We start from the raw sequence: 15,938 nt of genomic DNA, 5'->3' as shown, positions 1-15,938 counted from the left end.
ACATGGTGGATAAGATTTTATGCAAACTAGAGCGTAAAAAAACGTATAGCTGCATATACGTTGTTTTAGCCTGGCTTTGTCAAATAGTCGCTTTTTAGACTATGAACGCTTAGAAAATTAGTGCAAATACGGTCTTTTTACGATATTTTTCTCGAAAACTAAGCCACTTATCGGAAAACGGGCCAAAGTGGTCGATGCATCTCGATCTCTACATTACGAATATCACAAAAAGTCAATTTTGGCAAAATGTCGAAAAACTGCCTTTTAGCTTAGGAGGGCAGAATATTAGCACGAGCGGTTAAACAACAACTTTGCCCCCTTGTAAAACAAATAACTATTTCACCACACCTACTTGGAAAGGCTTACTTTGCACTTCAAAAACTGATAGCAAAGTTGCATTTTATTCACATGTGAGGCAAAGTAATCAAATGCAAATTTTGAGTTGTTTTCTTATGTTTGCTGGTAGAATTGACTTTTATGATGATTTTGGATGATAAATATTTAATAGGTAACATTAATTTGGATTTGATTTTGTTTGATATTTTACATTTAATATTTGCTTCGGGTTGGTGTGGTGAAAAATTTTGTGTTTCACTCGGGGGCAAATTTTGTTTAACCCTCGCGCTTTGAAAGGGCGCAACGCTCAAGATTCCATTTTTTTAACCACTCGCTACGCTATTGGTTCAATTTTGGAATCTTTCGCTTGCTCGGGTATCAATATTAGCACGAGCGATTGAACAACAACTTTGCCTCCTTGTAAAACAAATAACTATTACTGCGGGGCGGGGGCGGGCGCGGGTGGCCGAGCTGCGCCCGCTGCTGCTGGAGGGGGCCTGTCAATAGGGCTGTTGACATGAATCGCGAATATATAACATGTTATATGTTTACCATAGCATAATATTAGAATGCTGCAAATTATATTTGCAAGTGGAAATATGCTTAACAAATTATTTAAAAATATTAATCAAAAATTATCATGATAGTATTAAGGTTCAAATCTATGTAACAGCTCATACGAGTTAACATGTTTTGGTAATGTATTTAGGACGATCGACCACCTCAATGTAGACGAGTTGAATCTTAATACTATCACGATACAGGATACGAATTTAAAGGACATTGTTGCTTTAGCACGTGGCTAGGTATAATAGAGGTAGGTACGGGAGCTAAACCGCCCGTAGGTATAAAATAAATAATGGTTTTTGTTAAAAGCTTATAGGGTCTTAGGCGTAAAAATAAGGCATAGGTATATACTATAATAGTAAATGCAAATAATCCAATTAGCTCCAGGATGGTAGTGTAATATGTGGTTCGTATGCGTGCATGTGCCTCCATCAATTGGTTGAACAAGACAGATTCGAACTGTCGACCTCCGTCTGTGGTGATGTGAAGAGCATCAAGCATGCCAAACCGAGAGATCTACCAAAACCAAACCAATCTACTAAAAGTTTGCAAAGCTAACCGTTTGTACTACTGTTTTAACATTGTTCTATAGATAAATTACTTGGCTATCGGTATGGTATTTGCGGATTCCTGAATTCGACGCCACTTTTATTCTACACGTCGTGAAAAATATTGCGGCGTCGATTTTGGCTTCCTTTGTGTGACGTAACACAAAAAAAAACACATACATTTTCTTCATTTTGTGTTACATTCTTGCATATTTTTGTGAATATTCCATTGTGTTACCTACACTTTTTTGCAATTCACTCGTTTACGGGTTTTACTAGTGCTGCACTCTGGCAACAGAACATTGTATTCTCTATCGCCATAATTTGTGACGTTTTCAACCAAAAGGTTAACATTGTCGGTTGTCGACGAGGCTGATTTCAAATTGAAGCTTTATGGAAATAGCGCCTTATTGACAACAGATAATAAGTACCCTTTGGTTGAAAATGATACATTTGTCCCTATTAACATAATTTAGCCATAATTATAAACGTATTCATGAAAGCATTTTTCAGCTTTAGATGTGCATATGCAGTCATGCACATCTAAAGCTGGAAAATACAGACTTATAAATCGAAATGTAATAAGTGACTTATGAACATATTCCGATTGATCAAACTTTAATTATTCTATGTGCGGCAATTAGCACTGTACGTAAATACATACCTATTTCGAAAATTTTACCGGCCATATGTAAGTACTTACTGCAACTACAAAACGTTGTGCGAATAGTTAAGGTGGTTCGCTTTCCATACTAAAAACAATTGCGTTATATTAAGTAATTACACACTATTAGGTACTTAATTGTTTTTTGTATGGAAAGCGAACCACCTTAATTGCCAACGAGAGGCGATAAATTGAAACACGATCTAAGGGAGTTCTACTTTTCGAACATGTATGTTTGGGACTGCTTCTAACTCGACCTAGCAGAGATACTATTTTCTTGCGCATGATTGCCAGAAAACTTCTAGCTTCGCAAAACATGCCAGATGCACTACATCTACGAGGTAAGCCCAACAGCATTCTGAATGCATTGTTATACTGCACTTTTAATGCATTGTAGGCTCGCTTCGTATAGTTAACCCACAGGCCGCTCGAGTAAAAGGAATGGCAATATGATCTAAAGAGCGTTGTACCTTGACATTACTGATATTATTAACATAAAAGGTTTACATTTGCTCCATGTGAAGCTGTTGGAGGAAAGAAAATTATAAAACTCATGAACATTCCTTTTCAATATTTTACTGACAGGTGAATAGGTTCTAAAAATGTAGTGCAATTTCCTTTACCTTCGTATTTTCACGGATACGTCCGAACGTCTCATATATGCTACTTGTATTTCAGTCAATACAAACAGTACTGAGGCGAGGTTGACTAAAGTAGCTTTTATACCTAACTATTCGTATCTTCTCCTGCAATTGGCGACTGACACGAAGACGTCAGACGCCCGAGGCGCGCGACGCACGTCCGGCGCCGGCGACTCAGCAGAGACTCATTCTGGCTGCTTGTATCAGCTCCTGAAATTTGAGAATAATTATATTTAGAATATTTGTTTAAAATTATTTTATCAGTGCAACATAAACTTTAATTCACTTTCATAACTTTCCTGGCTTATTTTATATAGGCCCTACATACATAGATGGCGCTAGAAATAGGTACGTAACTTTTATGAAAATCTAAATGTTAAATGTTTTAAAATTATGCCTGCTTATATGACCTTGTATTATCGTAGTTTATATAAACTGATATGTCGTTTTTACAAACACTCCCTCAGTGGACTTGTTGTACAAAGTAGCAATAAAGGTCTTTCAAATTCTGAAAGTGTCATTACGGGATTGTCCATATGAGTATGACACCAACGAAACGGCCAAGCCGTACTGTTTGACCAAGATGTTGACTTTATACTGTTAGAGCTTATAAAGTTAGGAATGACAGAGTAAAAGTCTTGGTACCTACTACGGGATCTGATAACTTTTTAGTGTAAAAGCTTTATGCAACTAGTCTTGGCAACACTTTACATTAAATGTTTTGGTGGGTTGTTCTAACCTCAAAAGTAGTATACTAGAGGTAATTGAGGTAATCTGAAAAAAAAAACCCGCCAAGTGCGAGTCGGGCTCGCGTTCCATATATATGTATATTACACAATTTTTAACAATCAGTGCCGGATTAAGATATTTTGATGCTTTAAGCATTTCTAGACCATGGTGCCCCCTCTCCCTAGGGTCATCAAGATTACATTGATTTTTTTGGTAAATTGAGAGAAGTTCAATGCCGCATTACAGCTGAGAATGGAAATCAGTCACATCATTTTATCACGAAAATTGACAGTGCCGTAGCAGTAATGTTGCAACAGAGTACCAAATACTGCTGCAGTCGCCACCCGAATGTCACCTTTATCATATCTAAGAAAGTGATTGAAACGCGAGCGAAGCGAGCGTGAAAATTTTTCGATATAAAAACGCAATATGATAGACAGTTGTACATTTTTACTTTTAGTATGGAAATCAGTCACATCATTTTATCACGGAAGTTGACAGTACTGCAGCAGTAACGTTGCAACAGAGTAATGTTGCTGCAGTCGTCACCCGAATGTCACCTTTGTCATACCTTAGAAAGTTATTGAAAAGGCGAGCGAAGCGAGCGCGAAAATTTTTCGATATAAAAAACGCAATTTTACTTTTAGTCCGAACCAGGCCCGAATCCAGGATTTCATACAGAGAAAGGATGGGACAGTTTTCTATCAGCCTAGCTTCGCATAGGGCTCGATATTTAAGGCTCTCAGCGAGGTTGTTTTCATGCATAAAATATCAGAAAGGAATTATGAACATGTCAACAGATTCCCAATACTACAGAATTCCAAATCTACAGATTCCCAATGCTACAGATTCCCAATGCTACATATTCGCAATTCTATAGCTTCCCAACACTACAGATTCCCAATTCTATAGCTTCCCAACACTACAGATTCCCAATTCTATAGCTTCCCAACACTACAGATTCCCAATTCTATAGCTTCCCGACACTACAGATTCCCAATTCTATAGCTTCCCAATACTACAGATTCCTAATACGACTGATTCATTATACGCAATACTACAGATTCCCTACCCTCCTCAACAGATTTTTCATGATTAGCACCTAGGTACAGTCGAGTTCATAAATATATGAGCAGCAAAATGCAAAGTATGTAAACTTTTGCACCTTATTGTCAATGTCATAAAAGTGTAAAGATATTTTTGAAACCTCGGCATTGCTCATACATGTATTAATGAACTCGATTGTACGGTCAGCCAAGAAAGTGGTCTATCACTTTTCGACTCTATTACTTGACCAATAGAGTCGATAAGTGGCAGACCACTTTCTTTGCTGACTGTACCGAATAAAAACATTGGGTTAAATTAAAAAGTATTTATATAAATATAAATAAATATTATAGGGTATTCTTACACAAATTGACTAAGCCCCACGGTAAGCTCATAAAGGCTTGTGATGTGAGTACTTAGACAACGATCTAAATAAGCGGTTATATAAAATAATTTATAATAAAATAGGAAATTAGTTGAAATGTGATTAGGAATCTGTAAACATGAAAGTCTGTAGTTTTAGGAATGTGTAGACATGGAAATCTGTATAATAAAGAATGTGTTGACATGAAAATCTGTAGAATTGGGAATATGTAGACATGGAAATCTGTATAATAAAGAATGTGTTGACATGAAAATCTGTAGAATTGGGAATATGTAGACATAGAAATCTGTAGAGTTGGAATTATGTACACATAGAAATCTGTAAAATTGGGAATCTGTACACTTAGGAATGTGTAGAAATGGAAATCTGTAGACATGGAATTCTGTAAAAGAAATCTGTAGAACTGGGAACAATTCCAAGAAAGGAGAGCTTGGAATTGACCAAGTGAATTGAATTGGCGAAGTGTGAGCAAGGCAGTAGGCCCAGCTGCGAAAGAGGAAAGCTTGGATTTGGATCCACGCCCAAGTGTAATTACTTAAGGCAGAAGATCAACTTTGCCGTAAGGCAGAAGGCCTCGCATAAGACCTAACGCCGAACCGCAAAAGAGTGGGTTGAAATCGAATCTATGCATGTAGTCACACCTCTTCTACTGCTGCCGATTGTTTCCCAAAGAAATACGCGCCATTATTTTTGCAAATTAGCTTTTGGACAGCTAAAAAAAAATCGTGTGGTAAAAACGATGTGTCTGTCCCTAATTTTAAAATTTGTTCACCTTTTTCAACCTGGCATTTTGGTGCCCCCCCTGAACGTGGTGCCCTAAGCACGTGCTTGTTTTGCTTATTGGTTAATCCGGCACTGTTAACAATGTATTTTTTATGTGAAACGTGAGTGAAATCTAACACTTTAAACTCTCGCGTTTTGTACACATATTTAATTACACAAACGGGTCTACCGAGTTTGGACGCGCGTTTGGTTGGCGTTTGTGGCTTTGTTGGGACGTCAGTCTTTCCGTGACCACAGCTGGTGCAACTCAGCTGAAACGTCGGAATTAAAGGTAAAAAAACAATGAAATTATATCGCGGTAGACCCGTTTGTGTAATTAAATATGTGAGTGAAATATCTTTAAAAAATCCGTAGGGGTCGGATCTAAAACTGTAATTAAGTCCGACTCACGCTTGACTGTACATTTCTAATAGGTTTTCCTGACATCTATAGGTATAGACCTATTTTATGTATTTTTTTCAAAATTTTAGACCTAGTAGTTTCGGAGATAAGGGGGGGGGGGGGGGAATGATATTTTTTTGTCTATTTTCTTAAATAACTTCTAAACTGTTTATTAGAAAATTATAAAAAAAATATATTTGAGAGCCTTACAATAAGCTCTTTCATTTGATATGTAACATGATATAGTTTGAAAATATTTTTTTTATTTTTTCATTTACCCCCCAAATGTGGCCCCCATGTTTAAAATTAATTTGTTTACGTTACATGCCCATATTTGGGTCACAAACTTACATATGTGTACCAAATTTCAACTTGATTGGTCCAGTAGTTCCGGAGAAAATCGGCTGTGACAGACGGACAGACGCACGAGTGATCCTATAAGGGTTCCGTTTTTTCCTTTTGAGGTACGGAACCCTAAAAAGGACTATAATTATTAAAATCATTTAAATTAATTAAGGTAAATGTGTGGAAGACTGTCAGGTAAGACGACAAGCTCTTTCAATCCTTCAACTCTTGCACTTGTACATTCTCTACTTACAGAAGTTTTGTAGAGCAGAATAAGCGAGGCATCCATGTAGAGGTAGTGTAGGGACGCTCGGCAGGAAGCAGGTGGGCTGTCGATCACGTGTTGCGTTCATTCAGCCCAATCCCTAGAGTTGGAGCTGCAGCTAGGTTACTGTCCCGGCGGCATTAAGTGCCACATCATTCTCCTCGAATCTTCTTGTTTTCCTGCAGAACAGAAGAACATCTTTAAGTTCGTTTTCTTTCAGTGTGTCTTTACCGAATGTATTATATCGAGGTGCCGCATACATGAATTACATGATAAGTTCGCCTTTGTACTAATGATGTGTGTTCTTTCATGTTTTATGTTTCTTTTTGTACAAGGACTATACCAATTTTAATAACAAAACTTCCGCGAGACACAGACATATTAAATATATTAAAAACGGGTCACTCACGTATTTGACAATAATGCCATAAATGAGGGTAGTTTCTCGCCCCCCTTGCCGCCACCGGCGCCTGCGCCGAGTTATCGGGCGCGGAGAGCTGCGGCCCGCAGTCTGCGCCGGTCCGTCACCGTAAACGCAAGCTCCTGATGACACTCCTCGGTACGGAGTGAAACATGTCGAGCGTTTTTCGACTTAAAATACGTGAGTGACCCGTTATTAATATATATTTAATAAGGACTATACCAAACAAACTTCAGAATATCCACAAATGGCTCAAAAACAAATGAAGGGACCGGATGTGGTGTCTTCTCGGAGGACCTGAACATATAAAGTCTATTTCAATAGAACTTGCTAACTATGTAAACAAACCGCCATATTGAAATTGTCTCTGAATGATGAATTTACTAGTAATGGGCAAGACTCCTACTTACTACTTTACTAATGTCAAACCATATCGAATAATAAAATACCAAAAGTAAAAAACAAGTAGTTACTTATTTTTACTTTGTTTAATCACGATCAGAAGACAAATTATAGTACTTAAGAATGATGTATTGATGTATTTTATAACCGCGGCGGTAGGTACGGAGCGTGGGTTGGGTAGTGTGTAGCGGGTTTATACCACAAACTTTAGTCACAACACTACCCATCATAGACAATTGTAGAATTTAAAAGAAACAAAACCGTCATTCCTTCAGGTCCTAATAACCTAACTTATGAACCCATTTTAAACTTTTAATTAAATGTCCAAGATACAGTTATATATTTATGTATTTTATGGAACGGACCGTTTCAATAGTGTATATGTGTATGGTTTCAATGGTATTTGATGAGGTGGTGTGAAAATTCAAAGAGAAACAGTGCTAAAACAAAGTTACTTTGTTTGTTTACATAGTTAGCAAGTTCTATTGAAATAGACTTTACATCTCAAAACCCCTGGGTTACACTGGGAACACAATACGGTATTCCAAGCTGAATGTGTAGGAATAATAGAAGCTTGCAATGCGATAAAAAGACGAGAAGTAAAACAAGAAAATATACTAATACTGTCAGACAGTAAATCAGTACTGCAAGCACTAGGTAGCTACAAACTTACATCGGAACTCATACTTGAATGTCATCGAGGCCTCACTGAAGTGAGCAAAGAAGGCAACAAAGTAACAGTATAATGGATAAAGGGGCATAGTGGATCAAGAGGAAACGATGCAGCGGATGAACTGGCCAGGAAACGTTCAGAAACCAGCTAGACCAACATCACAAACAGCTTCACAATAAGTACTGGACTAAAATGAACACCTGTAGGCAGACCAAAGAACAAAACTACAAGCTTACACCAAAATATTACTAAAAACACCCAGACACCAACTACGCAAAATAGTAGGATTAATCACAGGACATAACAGACTAATCCAGCGGTCGGCAACCTTTTAGCAGCCAAGGACCAAATAGTAGTTACCGAAGTTGATGCGGGCCGCACTCTGTTAATATTTATGACTTTATCAGACATTGTCGTTTGTCAATATTACATACAAAGCCTAGGAGGCTTGCGGGGTGCAAGTGAGAGGTTCGCGGGCCGCTAGTGAAAGGCTCGCGGGCCGCAAGTGAGAGGTTCGCGGGCCGCTTGTTGCCGACCGCTGCACTAATCAAACACCTACATAATATGGGTAAAACAGACAGCCCCATGTGCAGAGTGTGCATGGAAGAACAAGAAACAGTAAAGCATATTCTCCTACACTGTAGGTAGAAGGTAGAAGTATACAGGAACCAATACCTAGGGACTCCGTGCACATTGAAGGAGGCAGTTAGCAACCTGAAGACACTGCTAGGTGTCATGGAGGAGCTGGGGTGGCTATAGTTCGTTTTTTTAGCATTAGAAAGAACTTGGAAGAAGGTAAGCAATCTTGACATGTCTTTTAGTTGAACGCTTTTTAAAAATCAATAACTATTACTTATAAGAATAAGAATAATTTATTTCTAAAAACTGTTACAAACATAGTTACCAGGGGCCCCCGCACTAGGTTACACCTGTATCGCGGGGAACCAATTACACTTGCATAACAGAGTTTCGTTATCGTGTGCAGGTCATACTATTAATATAATATCACATAATAACATTAAAACTTACATTTAATACTTAAAACTAAAAATTAACAATTAACATAGTCTAAGGTAAAAATTACAGTGAAGTGACACTTTGCAAAATAGCTTCTGTCTCTGTGTAACTCAGTGATTGAAGTAGCTTATAGGTAGTGTTTTTGGCCTCATTTGCAGTGCTATCTATTAAATCACAGTGCTTGAGAATGGCGTTGTAAGTTGCTGCCTTTATGTAGTCCCCGAAACGTTTAGCAAATGCAGGTGATACTTTAGGTACCGGTAGATTAAATATGCGCTTTTTAAGGAGCGAATTGTAACAAGTCAAGTGTTTAGATGATATATGGGTGATCACAACTATTTTATGCAGAAACAGTTGACGAACGGTAAGAAAGCAGACGAATATAAATGAACATATTAGATTCATAATTGTTACATATTTGCCGTAACTTATTTTTAGACTGTGTTTTTCAATTAAAGGACACATCAAGATTGTTTACCCTATATTTTCTAATGCTAAAAAAAAACGAACTATAGAGTAGTGCTACCTCGTTTTCACACAAAATAGGCCAATGGTTGTCGACTTGCGGAAAATGCCCAGTATAACTAACTAACTAAGAGGATCCACCAACATAGGTATGTATCCTTTTGTAGTTTTGCTGAACCTATAAACACAATTTTTTTGCTCTTAAGTAGTAGTTTTTGATGGTGTTTGATCCATTGATCAGTGACCCAGTCTCAGTTTTTCTGATAAACAGCTGTCTTAATGGACTCACCGATATGTTTTGCAGAAACCTGCACCTTGTAGCATACACCTTGTTTTCTCAGTCAATCTCAATATAAATAAATATATGGGGACATTTTTACACAAATTGACTAAGTCCCACGGTAAGCTCAAGAAGGCTTGTGTTGTGGGCACCCAGACAACAATATAATTATTCAATATACAAATATCTGTCTCATCAAACAAATAAATTCCCTAACCAGGATTTGAACCCAGAACCATCAGCTTCACAGGCAGGGTCACTAGGCTAGGCACCCACTAGGCCAGACCGGTTGTCAAATATAACCAAGATATTCTTTTGAACAAACTGCCATGTCACTGCTGGTTTCAATCTATGCCCTTCATAATCTACATACTTACTGCTGTCTGTTTCTCATGCAGTCTAAAAAAAATTAAGTGTGGGGTACAAACTTTGTGTCGGTCGAAACCCTCTTGCCTTATCTCCTGATCCACCCTCCAGTACTGGTCATCACTCAAGTAATTTTCCAAATTTCTGGGAATACTTCTAGCTCGAGACAGAGGTTAAATATGTGCCATAGCGGCTCCGCCAGCACCATGCTGTACAGTCCATACGTACGAGGGAATACCATGCGGACACGAAGATTTTTTTAGCTTAAGTTGTTGAATTGCGGCACTTACCTCCAACTTCGGCTTCTCCATTAATTAATATTTTTCCAGTACCTCGTACCTCTACTGAGTCTACTGTTTCTTTTATTAGAATTCATTTATTGTATTTGTAAACCAACAAGTGTCAATACTGTCAATGTCACTGAAAGATGGCACTAGAAAAAACCGATTGCTCCAGCTATCCTCCAGTGCATCGTGAAGGCCTATCACCGTACATCATGCAATAATACTTTGTATTATGAAATATTTTACTTGTGATCTATTACTGTATTTTGGCAAAGGCCCATGAGGCTGCCACTTCTCCAATAAACAAACAACCGATTATTTTTAAATTGTCAAGAGCTAATGTCAGAACGTCCCTACTAATTTTGACAGCTCCCTTAAAAAAAAGAATGTCTCTGGTTTTTGGCTTCCAATTATTGGGTCGTACATTATTGGGTCGGACTTTCTCGACCTGTACCAATAATGCGCAGCCCAATAATTGAAAGCCAAGGGACTCAAATTAGTGGACGCGAATTATGGGGTCGTACATTATTGCCCTGTGAAAAGAGTGGCTTCGTATTATCGCCCCGGACCAATCTTGCGCGGACCGAGAATGCTCAACCCAGGAATGTACAGCCCAATAATACGCGTCCACCATGGACGCCAATTATTGGGCTGTACATTCTTGGGTTGAGCATTATTTGGTTGTACATTAGTGGCTCCCGATGGATTTACCCGGATTTGAAGTTAAGCGACTCATTTATAACCTAGGTACCAACTTTTTTGCCCATCTAGGTCTACTGGTGGCGCTGTTCCCTTTGGCCCCTTCAACCTGTTTTCCCTACAGAACTTGAATTGTTGTCTCACATGGTTTGTTGTGTACAGATTGGGTCTGCACCACTCCGGGACGCTGAACACAGTGGCGTCGCGCGCCAACACCGCGGGCTCGCACCACAATCTCTATGGTGAGTAAAACTTATCCACTTACAAAAAACGGGCTATATCCCAATATCAACCTGAATGCATTCCAATAAGGTGCGCGTCATGGTCACATGACGCGCCGCGCATGATAGGCGTGGCATTCAAAAAGTTGAGTTAGTAACTAAGCGTTATAAATTCAAATTCACTGCTAGTGTGAAGAAGTTAAAGTTGTCGCCTAATAATGTGTGATGTGGCAGGCTACACGAACCACATGGCGACGGAGTCCTCCTCATCTGAAGCGTCGTCGCACGCGCAGGAGCGCGCCGACCTGCTGCACGCGCCGCGACCCAAGTCCCGCGCACGCAGCCTGCACGTGAGTACCACTAGCATTCCCGTTTTCTATCCTATAAGTATGACATTTCGATTGGCCATTTCTCTCTATGTCTCTATGTTCATGATTTTAATTTGTTTTATTGTTTATTGTTCTTAAAATTTGTGTATTCTCTCTTTGCCTGAGATACAGGATTATATTCCTAGATCAGGCGCAAGTACGCAACAATGTACGTAAAATGTAAAAGTTCACGCATAATGTAACATTAGCAATAAGGTTTTCTCAATAAATTATTCTTTTTCTTATTTTACTACCCAATCATCCTGTGTACAAATTTGACAGATCGCTTCGAAAAATTAGGGCAAATAAAATAAGATTTAGTTTGTGCATTCCCATCTGTTCCCACCTTACGAGACCGAGGTGGGAATTCACGAAAAGCTGCGTTTCCACGAGAGATGTGCGAGAATGCGTAGCGAGGGTTGTGTTTAGAACCAATAGAATCACTTGCACACTGAGCGAGGAAAACAAATGAAGTGACTCGCACATCTCTCGGTCGAAACGCAGTCGTATAGAACTCTTCTTAATATTTCTAACTGAAGCTATTGTTTTTGAAGAAGCTAAATTCCTTCGATGTTTTCACTTACATTTATAATTATGATAATGTCTCAGAACTTCTCTTTTTTAAGTTTTTCTTACTAAGCATCAATCCTGGCAAATCAAAATGTCCTATCCAAATCTTCACATTTTTATCTACCTGTGCATGACGTTTAGAGCTCTTTTTACCTTTATCAATAGAGCGTTTTAAATGATTCTATCGAACGAAATACCAAAGACAAGTTAGTTCTCTAAGGCCCACTTGCACCATCCCACTAACCCGGGGTTAAGCGGTTAAATCGTTAACTCAGTGTCAAATAGTACTGGTAAACATGGTAACTCCAGGTTTAACCGGTTAACCCCGGGTTAGTGGAATGGTGCAAGTGGCCCTAAGGTAAAACCAGTACCGTCTTTTATACCATAAGGGCACACGGGGCCCGTGCCCAGGGCCCCCATCTTCAGGGGGCCTCGAAGGACAAACAGTAATAGTAAATTTGATTACTCATAATAAATAGAAGATCATAGTAGAAAAATGTTAGTTTAATTCGCTTTCTTTATTTTCCAAAAGGCCCCAAATTATTTTGTGCCCAAGGGCCCCAGCGTAGTTTAAGACGGCCCTGGGCAAAACTTACATTAACATAAACAATCTCCCCCAGAATCAAACGGGCATCTACTACGACGTGGAATACGAGAATGCGGAACCCATCTACGGAACCAAGGGCATCCCCTTATCCACATACACAGTGAGCCGCGGCCCGCCCTTCTACCGCGCCTAGTACTTGTAGTGTCGTTGGCCATCTTGTGCCCTTACACACTTCTACTCGGGCGTTTGAACTCGTAAAGGATGACTCACGCGGACCGGGCCGAGGCGTCCGACATGTCATTTCTACGTCTGCTCGGTGATCACGTGGTGCTTTCCATAAAAATCGAAACGCCGCCAGCCCGGTCTAGCGTGAGTCATCCTTAAAGATGTTTTGGTGATTTTTTAACCTTTTCGCCGCCATTGACTTGATATAAAGTCAGTACATTTCTTGCGCCACACGCCACGACTTGATATTTTATACGGGTTGTTATAATATGTGGCTTGACGTTGATGACACTGTTACTTCATTGACGTGGCGGCGAAAAAGTTAATAAGACCAAAAAGTACAACGAGCTATGAGTATTTCTGCCTCAAGGTTTGGTGTATTCCCATTTGTCCTCACCGACCACGGATGGGAATAGGTGCTTTCATTTAATCATTCCCACATGTCCCCGCTTTTATGGCAGCGGTTACGTCGGGCTTGGACAAATCGGATACACCCGAACCCGAACTTTTACTTCGCGGGCGACTAGAGTCCCTAAGACTATACACCGGAAGTGTTTATAACTAGTGATCAGCGAATAATGAGTAAACTTGCTCAACATTGCTTACTATGTCTATGTCTAGGTTGTCTGGAAGAGATCGCTCTTTAGCGATAAGACCGCCTGTTGTCTGCCTCTACATTTAATCAATTGTTCTTTCCTTTTGTATCTTTTGACCGAGGTGTGCCAATAAAGAGTATTCTATCTATGTCTAGGTTTACCTGGTTTGAGTAACAATATTGGATATAGGCATCTAATTTCAAATAATGACAGAATGATGACCATTATTACTTAAAATTCAATTAGCTGTTTGGTATAATCACTAATTATTAAGCTCGGAAAAGTTACGCATAGTGAACAATGTAGTGCAAGTTTACGGTACTTGGAAACTAAAAAGGCAATGTGATCGCCTCCAGACTGTAATTATACTCTGTATCTTTAGGTATTTAAATAAAAGTAAACAAACAATTTGTAAATTTTCGGGTAGTTATAACATTTATTGGTTAACCGACCAAATACAAAAGCGCCTGGATTAGTCCCTGACTTTAACCAACATTATTTGATCATGTAATGTTTTCATCTACCCTCAACTGGCTTAAGGAGCCATTTGAGGGTAAGTTTTGTTTACTTATATTTAAATACCTAAAGATACAGACTATAGCCAATATCACGTAAAAGTCATATAGGTATTTGGTGCATTTTTTACAACGAAATGAACAAAAAGGCCGTCTATAAATCGAAGTTTAATTTGTCTTTCGCGATGCGTATATTTTTATAATATATTTAATGTATTGAGTCTTCTCAAAATACGAGTACTTAGTCGAATAAGAATCGTTTAGAAAATACTAAGATTGTACATATTTAATTTAATAATTAACATATAAGTCAAGATATTTTAAATATTTCCTTTTTCGGGCCATCGACACAATAGTTTTTTTTGTTACTTTCAACGAAATCTTTAGACTGAATAAAAATAGATTTAAGAAGTTTGTTTTTGATTTTTTAACCAGTTATGTAGTTTTTATTTTATTTGTGAAAAACAGTGATTTTTGAGCATTGTACATATTTTTTATCGAATTAACATAGTCATTGTAAACTTAAGGTTGCATTTATAATGTAAAATCAGTTTTTATTTATACAGAAAAATAGTTATAAGAAGTTATATGTATTTATCATATTTAATTACATTTAAATAAAAACTTATTTTTTGTTTAATTTTTTTACACTATCACTGACACTCCTTTAGCCGATCAACAAGACAACGAATCCAACCGATTTTCAAAGTGCCTTCAAAGGATAATAGCCGATCAACAAGACAACGAAGCGATTGAATATAAGGTGTATTGGGAGGTATCATTTTAGAATTCATTTTCGAAAATAGCCGTATGCACCTTCGCCTTGAATTTAGTAGATTTTATGAGCAGGTATGTGTGTGTGTGTGTGTGTGTGTAGGTATGAATGTTTGATTGTATGTTGATTTCCTTTGCCATGTCCTATACCCTGACGGACTTTTACCATTTTCCAGGCATATTACGATATATCGACCATATACTTACGCGCCAAAAGAATTTCAACTTTAGCATTCCGATTTAAGGTTCAAATTAGATTGCACTTTCGGGAAATGTAACTTGCCTTCAAACGAATCATCAAAGCTGGATAAATTGGAATATATTTGGATTTTTTGGGAAACCTTGTAGATTGGTGCGGCCTGGGAAAGGGTTAACGAATAAGTTCCTAGCATTGGGAGTGATTTTTGGGAAAATATGGAAATAAAACAAATAATACAATTAGTTATTTATTACACCCATACTGTAATGTAAGTTACAAATAAACCCCACAGAGGGCGCTACCGACGACAAACAATAAAACTTATAAATCGAAAGCGATTTAAACAAAAACAATGATAATTAGTGATTTTATTTGGTATTCCCTATAGAGGTTACACTGTATAATATATTATAATAAAGAAGTATCAAAAAATTATTCGCGTGAAAACTGTATGCGTTCGAGACTTCAATCATATTCATAAGAAATAAAATAACAATACATATCATTTTTATACAGAGTAATTTTCCACGAGATACAATATCGGAGCAAATAGCTTAGTTTATTTTAAAACGCGCTACCATTATTATTTATAAGATGAGATTTTCACTCTTGTACTTTTACAATA

The 15,938-nt window shown here is 38.1% G+C and overlaps 1 protein-coding gene and 1 long non-coding RNA gene across 2 annotated transcripts in view; one reads left to right on the top strand and one right to left on the bottom strand.

The window, feature by feature from the left end:
* The window catches only part of LOC134802717 (uncharacterized), an 83,650-nt gene extending 70,408 nt beyond the window's left edge, over nucleotides 1–13,242 (top strand). Inside the window, exons 18-20 of the mRNA XM_063775362.1 lie at nucleotides 11,461–11,540; nucleotides 11,754–11,869; nucleotides 13,078–13,242. Coding sequence (XP_063631432.1) covers nucleotides 11,461–11,540; nucleotides 11,754–11,869; nucleotides 13,078–13,197 — 316 coding nt within the window. The 3' untranslated portion in view covers nucleotides 13,198–13,242. The remainder of the gene's footprint in view (nucleotides 1–11,460; nucleotides 11,541–11,753; nucleotides 11,870–13,077) is intronic.
* On the bottom strand, nucleotides 1,225–10,729 carry LOC134802883 (uncharacterized). The gene is made up of 3 exons (XR_010145886.1): nucleotides 10,606–10,729; nucleotides 6,680–6,870; nucleotides 1,225–2,966 (listed from the first exon to the last, which is right to left on the bottom strand). It is a non-coding gene; the product is annotated as an uncharacterized LOC134802883 (long non-coding RNA).
* Nucleotides 13,243–15,938: the final 2,696 nt, after the last annotated feature.

Source organism: Cydia splendana, chromosome 25, assembly GCF_910591565.1.
Source record: "Cydia splendana chromosome 25, ilCydSple1.2, whole genome shotgun sequence".
NCBI classification, from domain to species: Eukaryota; Metazoa; Arthropoda; class Insecta; order Lepidoptera; family Tortricidae; genus Cydia; species Cydia splendana.
Note: the sequence above shows the minus strand (reverse complement) of the source record. Positions and strands in the feature narration are given on the sequence as shown.